General features: G+C 38.0%; 1 protein-coding gene across 6 annotated transcripts in view; it reads left to right on the forward strand.

The window, feature by feature from the left end:
• Positions 1-20,850, forward strand: part of LOC129739315 (ATP-binding cassette sub-family D member 1) — a 67,599-nt gene that overhangs the window by 27,398 nt on the left and 19,351 nt on the right. For all 6 annotated transcript variants that reach the window (XM_055730722.1, XM_055730724.1, XM_055730726.1 and 3 more), the window contains one exon: positions 10,209-11,059. In XM_055730722.1, coding sequence (XP_055586697.1) covers positions 10,434-11,059 — 626 coding nt within the window. In that variant the 5' untranslated portion in view covers positions 10,209-10,433. The remainder of the gene's footprint in view (positions 1-10,208; positions 11,060-20,850) is intronic.

Raw genomic sequence — 20,850 nt, forward strand, 5'->3', positions numbered from 1 at the left:
ATGAGATCGAATCCCGGTCGTGACATAACCTGGCACACATAGTATGATGAAGGTTGGCGGTTTTAGCATAAGTGAAATGCTAGCCGTGTATACCTTGGAATTGTACGCCTCAATAATGCAGCACATGCATGTGGATGGATCTTTTCAAGGGAACTTAGATTGCACTTGGAGATCCTACCTAGATATGTGTGTGCTCGTAGTGCTACCGGTAAACAACTGCAACTTCAACCAATAGTGCAGGGGTGTCAAGTAGCATAGCAAAGTAAAAATAATAACGCGGGGTAAACCACAATAGATCAACTTAATGGTCGCAGTGGACTCTCTCCCCAACAGGAAAAAAAAAATGGGTCTTGACTCAAACATTCAGTCAGCGAATTTTTTTTGTAGAGAAATGAATCCAACTGTGTAAGTTGAAATTTCAGGAACAAATTGTGGGAGTTTCATTTCCTGTGATTAACAGCATTTTAAGGTTCAGTGGAAGTCGCCATCTTGGATTTCGAGATGCACCTGATAGCGAAATTTGACTTCATCTGGTTCAGCCCTTTAGCCAAAACCAATATTGTTGGGATTTCAAGCGATTTTAAGTCATTTACAACATTTCAAAGTTCAGCGGAAGTCGCTATCTTGGAATTTAAGATGGCGTCAGACAACGAAATTCGACTTCAACTCATGGCTTTTTACACGGGTCATGTACAACCAATCCCTTTTCATTCAAAAAGCCTAATTCACTGTACTAATGATTAACAACTCAGAAATGAGGAACTCATCCTAAGCGTGTAGTTGGTTGGCTTGCGAGAGAAACGTCAAATTTAGCTTTTTATATGGCTCTCATAAAACCATTATAAAACTAATTAGCCATTTATCTGACCATAAAAAAGCTATTACAGGGTGACAAAAAGTCCTGTCACACTTTTTTTTGGGGTCGCCTGTGGCCTATACGTTGTATCTCTCTGGTGCCATCTATATGTCAAATGAAAGGGCTAACTTTGCTGCCCACAGTGGCAGAGTTTCGTTTCTGTGCAGTTTGTGTACATTAAGTTGTGAGTGGCAGAGTTGAGCAGCTGTTATCGCTGAATATGTGAGAGGGTACAAACCCGGACACATATTCAACATATTCAAACACCTAAAACCGCTCGTAATCAACCGGAAATTCGTGTACCAGACCATAAATCGATCCTAGAGACCAGAGGCACCAAGGACAAGACACGATCTGGACGACCAAGGTCTGTGAGATCTTCAAGGTTGAAAAAGATTATACGAGACCGGACGTGCGCGCCGCTTGCGACGACTTTCCGAGACGTCTGAAGCTGGTGTAATTCCGAGATATCGTCTGTGAAGTATCTTGATGAGCTATGAAAGTCAGATTTTCTTCTTATTCTTTGAAATATTGAGATTTTTCTGTGTGACCGGACTTTTTTGTCACCCTGTAAGCATTGAATTGATTAACGCCATGTTGAGCACAAATAGACGCCATGTTGATGGATTCACAATGCGAGTATTTGAAAATATTTTTTCAGGCCTATTTTCCATCAATTCCATCATGATTTACCATCAGATTTGACAAATTTATTTTAAGATCTTGACTGGCAGTAGAAAAAAAGGCTCATAATATGTTTAAAACATTGGTTTTTTTGGCTATTAATTTGACCAGGTGATATATTTATATTTGTGTATTTCAATATTTCAATAATGCAATTATCATTAATCAACCATAATGGTTGCTGGAAAAAATTAAAAAAAACTCCGAGAACTCACAGAATCGAAAAAAAAATTGCTAACATGTTTAATAATAGTTTTTTAAAAGCTTTGATGACCAACAATGATTGGTTATGATGAATTTACTAAGATAGAGCCAAATAGCCTGATTTTGGCTTTATTAGAGTCCAGGTGATGTTTTAGAATGCGCTATAGCTTTTTATGAAGATTAGTGCTATAGTCCTAACGAAATTTTGCTGACCCTAACAAAGCTAAAATTGTTACTTGGGAAACGTCCAATAGTGTCATATGAACACTCAAGAGCGGATTATGGATAATGAATACACTTTTCGATCGGCAGTGTGAAGCCAACCACACGACCGGTTGAGGTGATGATTGAACTACCTTTTACACTTCTCGAGTGCTTTTGTAGAGTCGCTTGAGGCAGATCTTGCAGAAAGTTCGCTACTGAGAGCTGCCGAAATAAAAACAAAAATCAATCGCATGAATGTTCACCTCGAGAGTGTAGCTCGGCGAAAAAAAACATAAACAAATCAAAACAATGAGGCCACCGAACATTCTCGTAAGCGATAAGCCATTTCATACTTTTGTCGACAATGACCTACATCCCAAGATCATGATCGTTGGTAAACCACGCCACACTCGGGAGATCATTGCCTGCTGTGCTTCCGAGCCTTACATGAACCAGAAATCGCATCACGTATTGTCAGGGTTACACTCGGTCACCACAGCTTGCTTTGATTGGGCACTTGATTCGCGAGACAGGCACCAAAATCAACCAATAAATTTACTCCCTACTCCGGCCGAAGACAATTGGTTTGTTTATCCATCCATCAAACTATCAACTTTGAACAAAATCATTGCTAGGACTGATTGAGAAAATATTTTATTGTTCGTCACCACTTGCGCGAAAGCCCGGATTCCCTACAACAAGGAAAAGAAAAGCAAAGGTCAACATGGAAGGGTTTACCTGCTCCGTGATCGTGACCTTGTTACGGTTCGACGATCGGGTTCAGCGGTCAGAGGATGTATGTACATAGCATTGATACTTATGTATGTACTACTCGGTGTGGTGAGGCAAATAATGATACTTGAAAAAAGAGGAACTTGCAAATCACTGAAGAGATGGAGATATAAAAACGAACGATTCTCATGGTCTCTGAAGTCAGGAGCTTATCTAGAGTTCAAGAATGATAATCGGCTGATGATAAACTTACGAAAAGGCTTCATCACCAAAACATGGATCGTGTTTTGTTTGTTTGAATAAAAAGCATTTAAAAGAAATGGCAATCAATATTTATGGCTACATCACAAAAAAAATATGTCTCCAGTAAAAAATTATACATAGCCTTTCGAAATGTTGAAGCTGATTGGTGCGAATAAAAGTATGCGAGAGCTCCTAACAATCTTCTCTGTGTAGGAGGTGAAGTTGCTGTGTGTTTTATTTCCCAGTTCGCGGCAAAAATACTTCCGTTTTCGTATCCGGTGCTGTATGTAGATGGCATTAACGATCGGTGTGTGACCGATCGGAGTAATAGGCACCTATCCGATTCACAGGGCAACAGATCGTGGCACGCAACTGTTAGAGCAAATAAAAATGGTTAGCTCTAATCGCAGTGTGTCGTGTGTCGAGTGTGATACGAATTAGATAGACAAGTTGAACGACTTATTTGCGCGGACATGTAGCAGCCTAAGCGATTGTATTTAAATTAGGTTCACAAATTTGGTACAACTATTGGATAGCACTCGTAGATGATGGCGTTGCCATAGGACTGTGAGGCATGCTGTGTGTGCTTCTGAAAGATTAATGATAAAAGAATGAAGAACATTTTAGAACAATTTTTTTTTGTTATTATTAATGTACATCAAAGGTTAGCATAACATTACACAGCAATTTGAGTCGTGAGCTTTATTAGTGGGACCTGCCTTTGAAAATGCTTAATACAGTAACTGATAGAAAAAAAAATGATAGAAAAATAGCGCGATTAGCTCGGAGCGATGTTTCTGCTGACCTATTGATGGGTTGAGATCGAATTTATATGCATGGTAGCCTGTAGGAAGTAATTAAAATTGTCAGTATCACTGAGCAGGTATCATCACATGTTTTGCTCCGTTTTATTAATTTGTGTTTAAATCTCTCTGGTGGCATGTTCGAATCGAATTATGAATGTTGAAATTCTATTACTAAGTGCGGGTAAAAATAAAACAAAGGCTCAAGTTTAAGAGTACATATTCACACAACTTTTCATTTAAGCAAAGCTCCCAAGATAATTTAAACCAGCTGTTAAATTCGTTGAAAAAGTTTCTACAGTCCTTAAACCATTTTAGAAATTCCAAAACTAAGAAATAGCATTCTACATGAAATGGAGGGACCCATATGTGATTTTTCGTCCCACGTTTTGCGCACACGAGCTTTTCAAACTCATTTCATTTGACTTTGAGGCTGTACTCATTACGGTCAGTGAAATAGCAATTAAAAGATAAGTTTTTTTTTTATTATTTGCCCATTAGTGCTTACCATCACGTTTGCAATATGTAACTAACCAACGTTATGCAAAAGCTTGATATTACCTTTTGAAGTGGCGTTTATAACCTCTGTTGTTAAAAGCAATGATGTATAGCTCACCCAAATCATTGCGGCTGACGACACGTTGGAAACACGCTGAATAAACTATTTTTAAAGTGGGCTTCAAACCCAAGTGGATTTGAACCCCCTTCCTTCGATAAGATAACCCCACTTTTAAACGTTGCTGGTAGGTTGGTACTTTGAATCCCAACTGCTAAACAAACAAACAAAAGATTACCGCGGTTGAATCAATGCCCGATTGAAACAACAATTGCACCCATAAATTATCGGCGATAAAAAAAAACGAGAGTAATTTTTTTAAACTTGAACTTGTTTTTTACAAAGCAATGGTCAAGATGGTCTTGACGAGTTGATTCTACGTACATTTTAATACACGTCAACCGCATGATTTTAATTCCTGGCACATTATATGATTCAAATGATTTTTGCAAAAAAAAATTTAATAAGTAACTTGGAACAATATGGGATTTTAAATGCTTTGTGTTTTGAAACGCAGAGAGTGGGTGATCACATTTATATTTTGGAAGTGTGTTGAGATGAAAATCATATTCAAACTGTTATCGTCGTCGCTCTGATTAAGCTTATTTTTACATAACCTGTTTACGCAGGACGATGTCCGACCTAAAAATGGACAATATCGAGCCCGAACAGGACGGCAACAAATGTGAATTTGAATCCCTTTCGCCGTTTGTAAAACGTTAAGTGCCGTGTTCTGTAAAACGTCGTATGTTAATTGTGTAGTTAAGTTCTTACGTTTGCATAAAACTACTTAAAAATGAATGAAATGAATACAAATTAAACAAATCGTGTCAAATTAAATGCATGCTTTTCAGTAAGGATATAAAAAGAGGAGACGGGTAAAGGTGAATGTACCCGACCTTGGCCCCTAAGGCATGGTTGACTAGTTTTCTCAAGATTGTAACCTTCCTGTAATATGCACCTATGAATATCCTTCGACAACTATAATTGCTTACTAGCCTGGAAGGCAGTTAAAATATGTCTTGGAATAAAAATCGTGGATTATTTGAGATAAATTCTTTCGAACTATTGATAAATATGCTTCATAAAGTCTGTTTCACAGAGAACCTGGTCGCATCTTTTCATTTACTGCAGCGCCCCTAGTTGTCACATCGCGAATCTATTGACAGTGTTTTGATCCGGATGGTTTGTTTACTAATTGGTGAAAATTTCATCAAGATTGAAGCAGTCAGTCGAAAGTTTTCGACGGAAAGCGAAAGTCGAGAGAAAATTCTGCACACTCACGTAGGGAAATCGACGTGGGCAGGGGTAAAGATCGCGAAATTCCTGAAATATCCAAAATCGACTGTAAATTCGGTGCTGCAACGTTACCGGGAGACCCTTACGGTGGATCGAGCAAAACAAACCAGGCGTAAAAGTGGAACATATGACCGGAAGCTGCGAGCAAAGGTAATTCGATCAATTTACAATAATCCTGGAATCCCCTTGCGTGATTTGACGAAAAAGTCAAGACGAACCACAGTACAGTTCGACGATTTTGTTTGCGAGAAGGCTTGCGTGGGTATCATGCAAGCAAACACCCCAACAGGACGCTGAAACAAAACCTGGTTGCCAAAACCAGGGCAAGGAAGTTGTACGAGAAAGTGTTGACCAAGTACAACGGATGCATTTTGATGGACGACGAAACTTACGTCAAAATGGACTTACGACAAATACCCGGTAACAAATTTCACCTTGCGAAGCGTAAAGGGAATGTTGCGGGTAGATTCAAGTTTGTTTTCGCAGATAAATTTGCTCTTAAGTTGATGATTTGGCAAGGGATCTGTAGTTGTGGGAAGAAGACTAAGGTTTTCATCACTGGGGAAACAATGAATGGAAATGTTTACAAAGAAGAATGTCTCCAGAAGAGGGTTTTGCCATTCATTCGGTCTCACAAAGGTCCGGTGAAGTTCTGGCTGGACCTGGCAAGCTGCCTCTACAGCCGGGATGTCGTTAAGTTGTATAAGGAGAACAAGATCGATTTTGTTGAAAAAAGTATCAATCCACCAAACTGTCCGCATTTTCGTCACATCGAGAAATATTGGGCAATAGTTAAGGGCCAACTGAAGAAATGTGGCAGAACGATGAAAAAACCCGCTCAAATGGAAAAGTGGTGGAACAAGATGGCGAATGAGGTTACCAGCAGTACTATGCAGAAAATGATGGGTGGTATCACAAAAAAGTTTGAAAATTCATCCGAAAAGCTGACGAATGATTTTTATGTATTTTTTTTCCTTAAATTGCAATAAAAACCCTACAAAATGACATTTTTGCTTATGTTGTACGTTATTTCTTTGCGGAGAAATGATCCGACCAGATTCTTTGTGAAACAGACTTTATTCTGGCCTCTGCTTCAAATTGTGGCCCTATTCTAGTTCCTTAAATTGGCTCTAAAAACACACGCCTCACTAACACAACAACAGGGCATATGATTTCGTTGATAATATGGTGGATCGAAGCACATCAATGTATTGTATTGTTTTCAAAAAGTCAGAAGCACGAAATGTCAATATACTTTTAGATTTCATATGCCTTCAGAATTATGCTCTTGCATATAAAAATTCTACTTGTTCATTCCACACATCTTACTTGTTTAGGCACATTTTTCCGTGCATTTGGATAACGTGCCGCTATTAATCCTACCCATTATTTTAACACACATTTATAAGCTAAGGTTGCCAGAATTTTTTTCAACACGAATCCGGGTCTTGCATCCGGGCTATTTTGTCTAAAAACCTGACAAAATCCGGACAATTGATTCAAAACTGTCACCAAAAATCCTGGCATTATCCAGACAAATTTTGTCAAAAAAATTTTTTTTCTTCAAAACTTTTCAACAGATTTTGAATTGTATTTTAGGCTTCCTTTAAACCTTTCATGATTATTTTTATAAACTTGCTCAAAAGCATTTTTTTCAATTTTTTTCTGTTCGATTTAGCAAATAAAGTAAATAAATCCGGGCAAAAGCCGGGTTTTTTTTCTAATTAAATCCGGGCAACCAGGCCGGACCAGACTTTTCCCAAGTTTTCCCAAGAGATTATCAACATGCAATCATGATTGATCTGTTTCCATTGAAGTTAACACACGACAATGCATGTTCATAAATTCGTTTAATTTAATTCCCATAAATGGAAAACAGACATTTAAAAAACCATTATGACCTAGGCAAGAAGCAAGCTCAAGTTTAAACTCAAGTAAAGCTTAGTTGATTTAGAAATTGGACTGTTACAAATGCGTGTATCTCAAAAACCATTCATTTGATCGAAATTCTTCTATGAAGGAAATGAAGGTAATCTTATGACAATTAATGAAAAAATTTGAAAAAAAATATTAACCGTCTTTTGTAAAAAAAAATCCCATCGGCTCATCGGCAACTCCCATCGGCAGGCGCACACTTTTTTCAGTCATAATTAAGTGGATACAACTGTTTCAAAATTAACAAATCGTGGTTATTTTTAAACCACTTAAAAGCGCTTTTAATGGAATGAAACCAATTGAAAGTAGCCATGAAATCTTGACATTCGTTACTGATAAAGTCTGTGGAAACATATTTGAAATGTTGCTTGTATCATTTTCTAGCAATCGCAATAGCGGAATCTCAGCAATAGGGGAAACTCAGCAATAGCGGAAACTCGGTTTGCAAAGGTAGTCTTAAGGAACTCAAATAGTATCAGTCAGTACAGTTTATTTCATGAAACATCCATTTTATAAGGCACATGGAGTAAACTGATGGTGAAAATTGTTCTTGGTTACTACCTTCTGTCACTGACTGTATAACTGTTGTGACAGCGAACCTAGGTGGTACTGTTGGTAAGCCTAAAAAAGGAAATTTTTCGAGGAAATTTTATAAAAATAATCGTGAAAGATTTTTTGGAAATCTTAAATACGATCTGTCGATGATTTTTGATGAGAAAATTAAAATATTTCAATTTTATTTCTTGATTTTTGTTGAGTAATTTCTGGATTTTAAAAATATTTGCCTGGTTTGCCAGGTTTTTATATAAAATTGCCCGGTTTGTCCGGCCCGGATACGTGCTGAAAAAAATCTGGCAACCTTACTCTAAACCTGCCACACACTTTCGGATCGTCATGCCATCGCCCAGGTACTGTTCTTGGCGAAGTTTTACGAAATTAAATCGACTGTCCGTGGCTGCTTCCTCGCTGTAATATCTATGCTCCAGAAAGAGCTCTGGGAAATCGAGACTGACTTTCACTAGAATCAAGAAGTACCGTAAAACGGGGTAACTTTGATCACCGGGGTTACTTTGACCATCATTAAATTTTTTCACATTATCATCAATAACTTAGTCTATAGTTTGATGTTTTCAAAACTTTTTTCTACGTTTGAAAGCCTTTTAATTGAGTATCAAATAGACAAAATTTGGTGAATATTTGGAATTGTTTTCTGTAAGTAAAAGTGCAATTTCAAAATCTTAAAAAATCTATTTTTTCCAAAGCTCGCCAACAAACAGCTCTCCTGATGATATCAAAAAGTATTTAGAAGCAAACGGGTGGTTGAATGTGAAAGAACAACTTTTATGCTTTATATATGTATAGTTATAATGCTATTTTTATAGTCATTTAATGATAAATTTTTGATATTTAAAAAGTAAGAAAATTTTCCAAGAGTAAGCCCTTATTGGACAAACGGATAGGAATCCTATCAAATGATAAACTTTGAAGAAAAAATTAAAATAGAAATATTGGGTGGGCCTAGGGAAATATGTGAAGGTAAAATTTCATTTGTATTTTGAAGCTAAAACTATTTAGCAATTATAATGATTTTTGCCCCTAGATGTATGCAGCATCATTGTTTTTTTCGATTCGAAATGTTTTTAGAAGAAAACGTTTTAAAGCAAAGTAAAATTGATAAATTAGAATTAGTAAACAATTATGAAGGTGTTTTGTATCCTTTATGATCAAGAAAACTCGTTAAAACCCTAAAAATGGAGACTGATCAATGTAACCCCAAAGTATCAATTCCTGAACAGCGAAGAAATCGATTTTTAAATCAAATTCAAAGTAGTCCAATAAATTTCTACAACCATGTTTTGCGTGCATAGGAGTCCAGTACTGGTTTTAAAAATACGAAACATGCCACATTCCCCTTAACAGGAAAAATAATCGAAAAATATTGATAAAAGTGATCAATATTACCCCGGATTACGGTACGCGGTATAATAGTTGCGGAATAAATTAGCTTCCTACGATTTTATACGATTTCTGACTTCAATATACAACCCGACCACCCTTCGACGAATACTATTGGATAGTACGGAAATGTATTAGGTTTTCTTCATCTAGTCAGTCGGACATTGTTTCCTGTCTTGCAGATGGGCAATATCGAGGCCGACACCAGTAGACAAAAAATGAAAATTTGAATCCTTTTTTTCGTTTGTCAATACGTTGAGTGTCGTGTCCTGTAATACGTCGTGTGTTATTTATGTTGCATAGGTTTTTACGTTAACCTCCTCTGAAAGTTGCAAAGTCAAATGCCAGGAGTAAACTAATTATCATAGTAAATTTTTTTTTAATTAAATTGAAATTTTTAAAAAACATTCATTTCACTGGAACTACCAATCAATCGTGCCTTATATTCTCGAATGTCTCAATCCAATCGAGATGATTCCCGGAGACCGGTTCTAGCAATGCAATTTGAATGTTTTCGTCATGCGACCTTTTGCGGAATATGTGTTAAGAATGACCATTTGCGATTTCGGTTGCAGACTCACGTCTCGAGACCATGGGACCTGTTTCCCATAAAAAAGTGATCCCATGCCTCGGCCATTCGATAACGTACTAGTTTTCGCTTTTTTTGTTTTGCCGTCATTTTTTGTGTCGTCATCGTTCTAAAGTCTCTCTTCCTGAATTCTTAATCTCCTTTCAGATATCAACCGGTCAGTCTTTGAGAATGGGTTGAACACTGAAGAGCGGTTCTGCGTTACCTCCGACAACAGAAATCATAACATAAACACAACGAGAAAAAAAAAACAAAACGCGTGTTCGCGCGTAAACGAATTTTTCCAGCGCCTCCTGAGTGTGCGCGCGCATCGGTGTCAGTGAATGAAATTCGCATGAGCCATTAAACCGGAACCAACCGGCGCCAGCAAAAATGCCAGCAGTGATATCAAAGTTTGCCAAGAAATCCTTCGAAAAGCTCGAAGAATTGGGCTGCTCCAAAGAGTTGATATCAACCGGCCTACTATCGACAGCCCTGTTAGCCTACTGCTTGAAAATTTCCTATCCCTACATCAAGCAGCAGGTGGGCAACTGTGATGGCCAATCCGATGCAAGTGAAGCTAATGGTAAATGTGATAATGGTTTAAGTCGAAATGAAAACAACAACCTCACGAAGGCTTCGGCCAAGGCAGAAGAAGAAGAAGACCCGGAAGAAAAAATCGAGAAAATTATTATCGAGAAGAAACAACGTCGGAAAAAACAGCCTGGACTAAATCTGGAGTTTGTACTACAGCTGCGGAAACTGATCCAGATAATGATTCCTCGCGTTTTTTGTGAAGAGACGGGTCTTCTGGCGGTCCATACAGTGTGCCTAATTTCTCGGACCTTCCTCAGCATTTACGTTGCTGCCATGGAAGGTGCCATAGTCAAGTACATCGTTCGCAAGGATGTCAAGAACTTTGTGCTGATGCTGCTCAAATGGTTCGGAATCGCAATACCGGCGACGTTCATCAATTCGATGATCCGTTATCTCGAAAACAAACTGGCACTGGCTTTCAGGTAGGTTATTGATCATTTTTATAGCTTATGTATATATTTTATAACAGAGTCATACACAATTTTTGAAACATTAATTTGAAATAAAAAATTGAATCATTCATTCGAAAATTTTGAATTTGAGTTCTGATTCTGAATAATTTTTTTTATTGGAAATGAGTCCTTCAGGAAAGGTTAGATTGACAGATAAGTTAAAGAAAATGAAATAAACATTTTATTTGGAAAATGTTGGAAAATTTACTGACTGCATGTGTTGCTGGATTTGAACTAACGTTACCGGCTATGCTACAGAAGTTTCCGTAGTACTAGACTGAGTTGATTTGGCGTCATTTTTGAATTTATCAAACCCTGGGGTCCAAAAAGCTTCGTCTTGGTGCAAAACTCATCTTTAGCATAATTTTTAAGTTAGGTTTGCATGAGTAAATTTGAACTTTTTGGTTGGTATGGGAGAATTGAATAATTTGTACTGAAAAATCAATATCATATTTGTTTCTTCTGAGGAACCGAGCTAGCTGATGGTTTTTAAGCCAATTTATAAATTTCCTCACGGAAATTTTCCGCTGAACAATTTTGTTCAAGGTCGTAACTTCGTATCTTACCAGACAAAATAGTTATTAGCAGTTTAACAGGGGTATGTCTTTTCGCACTGATAAACAGTAAATTCAATTGACATCACTGCTGGAGCCTCGCGAAGTGATGCATGAATAGTAGTCATGCAATATCTCGCTAGGCACCTAAAGGGTGATACAGTCAAAATTTGGTCAAAATCAAATTGACGTATTTCTTTCAATTTTGCATTTAAAAACCTGAACACCCCTCATTTTGAATATGTGTGTGTAGAAGGTTGCTCCTATTTTGATTTTGGAATTCACTCTTCACTTGTCAAAATGCCGTCCAAGGAAGAAGAGCAGCGTATCAAAATTTTTCTCGCGCATCGCGAAAATCTGAGCTACTCGCACGCAAAGCTGGCAAAATCGCTAAAAGTTGACAAATCAACCGTTACAAATGTAATTAAAGTGTTTGGGGAATGTTCATCGACAACCAGGAAGTCTGGATCGGGGAAAATCGAAAACCGTAAGCCGCTGAGACGTCAAAGAGAGTTGCCGGCAGTTTCAAGCGAAACCCTAACCTCTCTCTCCGAGATGCCGCAAATAAGCTGGGTGTATCGTCTACAACCGAGCATCGAGCCAAAAAACGAGCCGGACTATAGACTTACAAGGTAGTGACTCCAAATCGCGATGATAAACAAAATACGACGGCCAAAGCGCGATCCCGGAGGCTGTACACGACGATGCTGACGAAGTTTGACTGCGTGGTAATGGACGACGAAACCTACGTCAAAGCCGACTACAAGCAGCCTCCGGGACAGGAGTTTTATACGGCAAAAGGGAGGGGAAAGGTAGCAGATATTTTCAAGCACATGAAACTGTCAAAGTTCGCGAAGAAATTTCTGGTTTGGCAAGCCATCTGTACCTGTGGCTTGAAAAGCAGCATTTTCATAGCTTCCGGGACTGTCAACCAAGAAATTTAAGTGAAAAAGTGTTTGAATAACCGTCTGCTGCCTTTCCTGAAGAAACACGGTTGTTCCGTACTGTTTTGGCTGGATTTGGCGTCTCGCCATTACGGTAAAAAGGCCATGGAGTGGTACGCCGCCAACAACGTGGTTCCCGGTGGTCCGCAAGGACAAGAACCCTCCCAACACGCCAGAGCTCCGCCCAATTGAGAAATACTGGGCTATTGTGAAGCGGAACCTAAAGAAGACCAAAAAAACTGCATAAGACGAGCAGCAGTTCAAGGCAAACTGGCTTTCTGCGGCGAAGAAGGTGGACAAGGTGGCTGTACAAAATCTGATGGCAGGGGTTAAGCGTAAGGCCCGGCATTTCGGATTTGGAAAAGCGGAAGCCTAACTGAATATTTTTCCTGAATTTTATACTAATTAAACTTTGAAAAATAAATTTAATTTGATTTTTTAAATAAAGATTTCACAGATTTACACACGTTTTCCCTTGACCAAATTTTGACCGTATCACCCTTTAGCAGTGATGTGAATTGAATTTATTGTTTATCAAAGCGAAAAGTTTTGTCTAATGAAATACGAAATTACGGTCTTAGACAATGTTGTTCAGCGGAAAATTTCCTTGAGGAATTTTATAAATTGGCACAAAAACCAAAGTTGGTTCGGTTCCACATAAGAAACAAAAATGATGTTGATTTTTCAGTACAAAATATTCAATTTTCCCATACAAACCTAAAAGTTCAAATTGACTCATGTAAACGTTACACAAAAAATCTGCAATAAAAATCATGGATGAGTTTTGGACCAAAACAAAGCTTTTCAGACCCCAGGGTTTGGGAAATTCGAAAATGACTCCAAATCGATTCAGTCTACTGTAGTACTCAGTGGTTTCGGGGATAATCATCAGTCGTTAAAAACTTCTTAAGATACTGAATTCTGGATTCTTCTTCAAAACACTGCGCTAGTCACAAAGTACTAGAGAAGAAGCTGAAATTTTGTGAAATAATAGTGTGATAGTTGATCATCGCGCTCACAAGTGATTTTTATCCGTTTTCAAATAAAAAAAATCTATATCGTGCATAATCTCGAAAATTCAAATCACAAAAAAAAAATCAAAAAATCACACTCACTCTCTCAACAAACAATTTTTATGTTCGAAATGATGACACGCTTTACCGCGAATTTCGTTCGATCCGTTTTGCTCTTCCACCTCACAAAACCACTCATCGTTCTCGGAGAGCAAACAATCGAACAAACACACGCCACGGTGTGTTCAAAGAAGATGTTTAAAAGGAAAAAAATCAGTAACTCTAAATTTTTCAAAAATGGAAAATTCAAACTTTTTGAGCCATTTTCAGGCAAAATTAAAATATTTGTTCGGTGAGTCCCAATTAGCATTATTTTTTTTTGAAATTTGTATTCCATATCACTTTTTATCTATAGAACTTTTCCAATGATTTGATAAATCAATGTTGTACCTACTTAAAAAAATATTTTAATTCATTTTTTGTCATTCTGAAAAAGTTGATTTTAAGTTTATAATTATTTCTATATGTTATTGACTTAAATACGCATCATAGGTATGCTTCTTTTATTTATCAAGATAAAAAAATTTGAAAAAAATACTTACATAATTAAACAAAAACCCGCTAACTGCATCGATGGGGAACCTAAAGTTAATAACAAAAATATACCATACGCTAATAATCTTAGTTTTGTCATGTTCTTTCACGTGGATAGGCAGTTTTTGATGAAACATCAATAAGTTACACAAACGCAACCAATTTTAAAATCATAGCTTGTGGGCCGCACATCTTTAGCAACCTATATTTTTATGTTTTTTGACACATTCAGAACTTAAAATACATGTTTCCTATCTGCAAAGTTTTCTTATGCTAAATAAAAAATATTTTGTCCATCCTTTAGAAGGAATTTTGCCGAAACGTTGGCGAGCCAGGTATTCGAAACTATTCGATCATACAGAACTCTCATTTTAATTTCATCATCTGAAATTACTTTGAAATAACGAAATGAATTATGAAATTTCAGTTTTGAGTCAACTTAAAACTGTACATGTTTTTTGGTCAATTTAGATTTGGTGACCCACAATCCTCCACCATTTTATAAAATCCTAAAACATATTGATTTTTAAAACAGTCAGAGCTTGGGGAAAGAGACTTTTTGAAAATTTAAAAAAATGTTAGATATGTAAAAAACCATATAATTTTTTATTTTCATTTTATCTTTTATAATTAAGAAGTTATGGAAAATGTTGCATCAAACCCCGCTGTTTCATGGTGCCCCGTTTGACGCTACCCAATGCACAAGGTTGCTGTATTAAAAATCATGGTTGCTATGAAGGTAATTTTTAATGAAATAATTCAAAGTTTCATCAAATGATAATTGTATGTTTTACTTACTTAAGTTATCATGATCAACTCACCAAAGTAACAGTATTAATCCTTCGTTCCAAATTGATAGATCGGAGTGATCCGACTTTATTTACATATTTCAATAACCGTACAGTCTGCTGGAGGCCAATCAGATCGATACTTTGGCAGAGATAATTCAAATGCAGCACCAGTTAGATTGGAGGCTCCAATTATTATGCTTCACTCTGTGAGTAGTAATGGCTTCGCTGCAATAGCCAGTTTAAAAATATTTGCATATCCACCTAATGCCTATAAGCTAACATCTGCCCGGTTCTACCGCAAGAGTAGTGGCGCTACTTCACGTGATAAGCTTTACAAATTCAATTTTGAAAAACTGGTTTTTACTGTTTGAATGGAGCGCTTTAGAACGGAACGCAGCGAGAATGGTGATCGCGGTATTCTACCATTATATATATTAGACCGCTGCAAGCTTTCTATGGAAATTTGGATTAATAAATTTTTAAACTTCCCATTACATTTTTTTATTGTTTTTTCTGCCGAAATAGCAATAAGAATTTTGGAAGCTTTTAATTCAGTCCTGAATTAGCGCAACGAGTTTTTATTTTGTATGGAAAGTTGTAAGGAAGCACAAAATTTTTCATTTAAAAATTACCAGAGATGTACTGAAAGTTCCTAACATAAAACTTTGGATAATAAAGATTCTTTGATCCTTGTAGAATATTCCATGTGACAAAACCACAATCCTAACTTCTACCTCATGAAAGGTATTTGATGGTAAACAAAACACAATTTCAAAATGATTTATTTTTTATTTTTGAGTTTTTGGCTGCATATTTGAAAGCTATTTATCTGTAGGATTAAATTTAAAAATCACAAAAAACTACTTTGCATGAACAATGAGTTTGTTAGTTTATATAACTTCAGCAAAAACATTTCATGAAATTATTGAAAGCTCTGGCAAGCAAACCCTGTCATTTTTAAAAGCTTTTCAATGGATACAGATTTGGTACTTTAAAATGGTAATAATATTTTTCATAAAATACTTAGCTTCTTCAAATGCTAGCAAAAAATGAAGTTTAAATATAGAAAGAGTCAATTATCAAAGACAAATTTCATGGCAGAAAAATTTAGAAAAATATCAAATTGATTGTGGAAATTTTTCTTCTTATCCATAAAATAGAATCTAGTTTCTTTTTCTGAAAATGGTTATTTTTCAAACATTATCTACCTTTTCGAAAATGAAAAATGTTTCGATTATAGTCGTTTTAGCATCTTTATGTCATTTGCGACTTATTTCAACGATGCAGTTGGCGGACAGTCATTGAAAATTTATCCGGTACAACTGGGCTCGAACTCATGGACATCGGCTCAGGGGCTCAGGAAGCAACTGACTTGAGAACTCAGTTAACCCGGGAAAACTTGGATTATGGTTATTTTTCAAGCATAAATAGTTTAACATATTCCAGCGTGTAGAGTTTCATTTTATTTCATTTTTCTTCAGTATTGCCTAAATCACCTTGTATTATCTTTTATTTATCCAAAACTTAATTTAATCCAAGTTTATTTTATACACATCCTTCATCTCTTTCCTACATTTCGAGAAAAAAGTTATTTATCAATTTTTGTTTTTTCTCTAAAACAAAATTGAAATTTATCAAATAAACTTCATATTAATTTTACATTTTATCCTTAGCGAAAACTGTTCTTTAATTTCCCATATTTCTTTCACCTCAACAGCTATCCCAATTTGTACTTTTCCGACCGCTCTGTCTTTGTTTACTAGAGCCGGAGCAATTCGAACACATTGCTTTTCCAGCCGCTATGTCTTTGTTAACCAGAGCCGAAACAATCCGAAAACATTTTTAGCAACAGCCATTTCAATCTGTGCTGCCGCTCTGTCTGTGTTATCAAGAGCCGGAACAATCTAAAAAAAGTAGGGTAAAACTGTACAAGACGCACCAGCTAAGCATAATTGCTGTTTACAGCGATATTAATCATTTGAGAACCAAATTGAAAGTTGACGACGATTCAAGGATGAAATTTACGTATTATCGAAAAGAAAAAATATGATAAAACCACGATTTTGACTATATTTTTGTAAAAAACTAAAACAGCCAGAAAACAAACCGCGGGGTAGAACGCCAAAACTAGTGGACAGAACGCACCAAATAGGAAGGGTGGTGAGAAATAGAACAATGATTACACGGAATGTAATAATTGAAACAACAAATGTTTAATTACATGCTCATCGTATTTTTGTAAACTACCATTCTTTGGCTAAAAATCATTTAGAATTGCTAAACTCATCGAAAATTTCGCTTTTCAAAATACACTTTTTTATATCCTTATAGATAAAACGCCTTCAAGTAGGCAACGAAATTCAATTTCGTTGACTGATATAGTAATATCGCGGCAAACATGGCGGCCGATAATTTTTTCGAGTCGAATATTGGTGCACCGTTTTAACTCGAACAGAGACGAAATTTGTTATAATTATGCATTGCTATCCTAATTTGGGAGTCAGCAAATAAAAAGAATGGCATTTTGTTTTGATATCTAGGTTTTCTCAAAAGTTAACAGCACTCCAAATTTGAGTCTTAAACACGTGGTCTTGTGGGCATTCTGCCCCAATTTAAATATGATTGATTTAAGTTAAAATTTGCAGAAAGTTTATAAAAAACAACAAAATATTTATAGTCTTCGGAAAGTGCACATGAGTGGAAAAACGATAAGCTGTAGTTTCATCAGATTGCGCAGGCTGTTTCACCATAAAACCTTATATGTTACTTATGAAAAATTACAAGTTTCTCGCTGATTCCATTAATTCTCCTTTTTCTAAGAACTAAAGTAGTTTTTGTGAACTTTTCATCTATTGAATGATGAAAAAGCTTGTTTGCTACAATAAAAATGAAGAAAAATATCATTCGAAGCCGTAGGTTAGTGTATATTTGAGAAATACTGGCATGGGCCATCTTACCCCGCTGGTGCGTCTTGTACAGTTTTCCCCTACGATAAGGCAGTTCCTACCTACACCCATAGAAGAGGTTGCAAAATCCAATGCCTATTTAGCAAATCTCTGTGCCGATAATGCGCTGAAATGTTCACTGTGCCGAAGATGAAATGTTTGAAAACCCGTAACTGGCATAAGGACTCGGCTCCCAACTAAAATTATGCATGACCACTACATTGAAGCGAAACAAGAAAAACATTTTATGGGATTTCCTTCCTATTGGATAATTCATCCCAGAAACAAGAAAATAAAAATATAAACTACAGCGCCCGTAGGGAGAGTCGAACTCAAATCACCAACTATATCGTCTTGCCAGTCCGTCATCCTAACCAGTGTACTATTTGTGCTTCATGCAGGACGAGGGATATTTGTCATAGGCTTTCTGCCACCGAACAATCACTAAAAATCGCACAACGGTGGCTTCCCGACGTTTGGCCGTCTTTCAAGGTAGTCCTTTGTCTTGCGATAGTAACGGGAAAGGGAACGGGAGTGAAGGCAAAGGGAAACCCATTGAATGAGAACTGTGCTTTGCTTACTGCCTGCTATTACATACGCACGCTACATATACACAGCTGCTAAAGCCGGGCAGCTTGGCCGGTGAGTTGAAGGAATGTTTTTGTTGTTGCTTTTGCTACATACACACGCACAGCTTAGCAGTGGTGGTTTGCCGGTGGATTGAAGGGATTGAATTAGAAGGATGTTTTTGTTGTTGCTTTTGCTACATTCACACGTACAGTGCTCGGTTCGCTGGCTGCCTGGTGTTGGCCGGTATTTATTTCCATCCTTCTTCGTCTTGTGATGCGATAGGGAGGGACGTGAAAGCGTTTTTATTTTGTTTCTTTCAAACATACGCAATTCGGTTAACTTGGGAGATTAATGCCGGTGGGAGCAAATCGAATCAGCACCGGTCGCGTTATCATCTTGTATCAATAATGCTATTTAATTGACTACACGCCATTGGCACAGAGGCTGAATTTTGGGTGTACCTACCTAAGGGTCCGGCGCTGATTGACCGACACAGAAGGCTGAGATAAAAGATCTCCACTGCAGGCGATCCGGAGCCAGCGTCTTCACTTGCTGCCAGCCAAGGTTCTAGCAACTGTGCGGATTTCTGCGGCTAGACTACGCCGCCACGGGCTTCTGGGCCTGCCTCTTCTTCAATGCCCTTGTGGATTTCAGTCAAGCGGCTCTCTGCAAATCTCGTTTTCATCTCTTCGCAATCCAATCCATCTCCACTTACGTTCTAGAATCTCGATTTCTAGCGCCTTTTGATGACACCAGTGATGAAGTTCCACGTTTGAGATCCAATTGCCAGGCCACCAAGCGCGGTTGATATTCTGCAGGCAGCGATTCACAAAAACTTGCAGTTTTCGCGTCGTCACCGCATATGTGCACCAAGTTTCACACGTTTGAGTTGAAGATTCGGATCTTAGTTCGTAGAGAGATCTGGCGTGATCGCCAGATGTTTCGGAGACTCTCAAATAAAAATCGGGCCTTTCTAATCCGGGTTTCGATGTCCTTCATGGTACCACCATCAGGCGTTATCTGGCTATCAAGATACTTGGAGCACTCCACTTCCTCAATCTGTTGTCCAGCTACCACGAAATTGGAACGATTTGTGTTGATTTCCATCGACTTGGTCTTTCCGCATTGATTTTGAGACCTGCTGTCTTGGAGCTTTCGGTGAGGTCGTCGAGTTTGCTCTGCATGTCTTGTTGTGTTTCGGCGAGCAAAACAATATCGTCAGCCAGGTCAAGGTCGTTCAAGACTTTGCACGAAAATGCCTCGTACTGTGCTTCGATGAGATGGACTAGTTTCTCTGGACCCCTCGTCGTCTTAGAGCATCCCAGATGTTTTCGTGGTTCAGTCGGTCAAATGCTTTTTCAAAATCAACGAACACCAGCAGAAGAGAGTCCTGGAATTCGTTGATTTGTTCCAGTATGATTCGAAGGAATCCAGTTTGTTGCCATCGGAGTGTAGCGTCGATTTTCTCCTGGATCCTGTTCAGGATCACTTTGCAGAGTACTTTGAGAGTTGTACAGATCAAAGATATGACACGCCAGTTACCGCACTCGGTGAGGTCTCCTTTCTTCGGGACCTTTACAAGGCTACCCTGCATCCAGTCGGCCGGGAATGTTGCAGTATCCCAAATGTCAGCGAAAAGACGGTGCAACATTTGTGCTGACAAGGCAGGGTCGGCTTTGAGCATTTCAGCAAGAATGCAATCGATTCCAGGTGCTTTGTTGGATTTCATGTCCTTGATTGCCGCTTCTATTTCAGCCAGCGAGGGCGCTTCCGAGTTGACGCCGACTTACTATTGGCGCCTCGAGCTGTGGGTTCTGTTGTCTATCGCTGTTTGTGACTCGGACGAGTTGTTCAAAATGCTCAGTCTAACGCTTCAGCTGATCTGTTCAATCTGTCAGCAGCTGACCTGCTCGGTCTTTCAGCGGCATTCTTGCATTAGTCCTTGCACCACTTAGTCGGCGAAAAATATCATTTAGTAATCAGATATCTCTAATGGCGGCGGCTCTTTCTCCCTCTTCGGCTAGGGAGTTGGTCCAGGCTCTCTTGTCTCGTCTACAAGCTCGTTTAACTGCCTTTTCCAGCTCATCTGTCCTAGACCATAGCGCCCCATGATGCGCTCAAAGTCCTGATTGTCGGAGCCAATCACCCTTCGGATTTTTCTCTACCACGCTGTTCAATTGACTGTAAAACTGCTCTTTTTCTTGCAAATCGGCAACGGTTTCTATCCCGTGTTCTGAATCTGGCTACGATTATTCCTTCTTTTATCGGTTCCCATCTTATAAGGGCCGCATGGGCTTGCGGGCTTAATAGAAAACCAACTCCTCGTTCCCGATCAGCGTGTTCTCCTCGT

This window comes from Uranotaenia lowii, chromosome 1 (genome assembly GCF_029784155.1).
Source record: "Uranotaenia lowii strain MFRU-FL chromosome 1, ASM2978415v1, whole genome shotgun sequence".
Lineage (NCBI taxonomy): Eukaryota > Metazoa > Arthropoda > Insecta > Diptera > Culicidae > Uranotaenia > Uranotaenia lowii.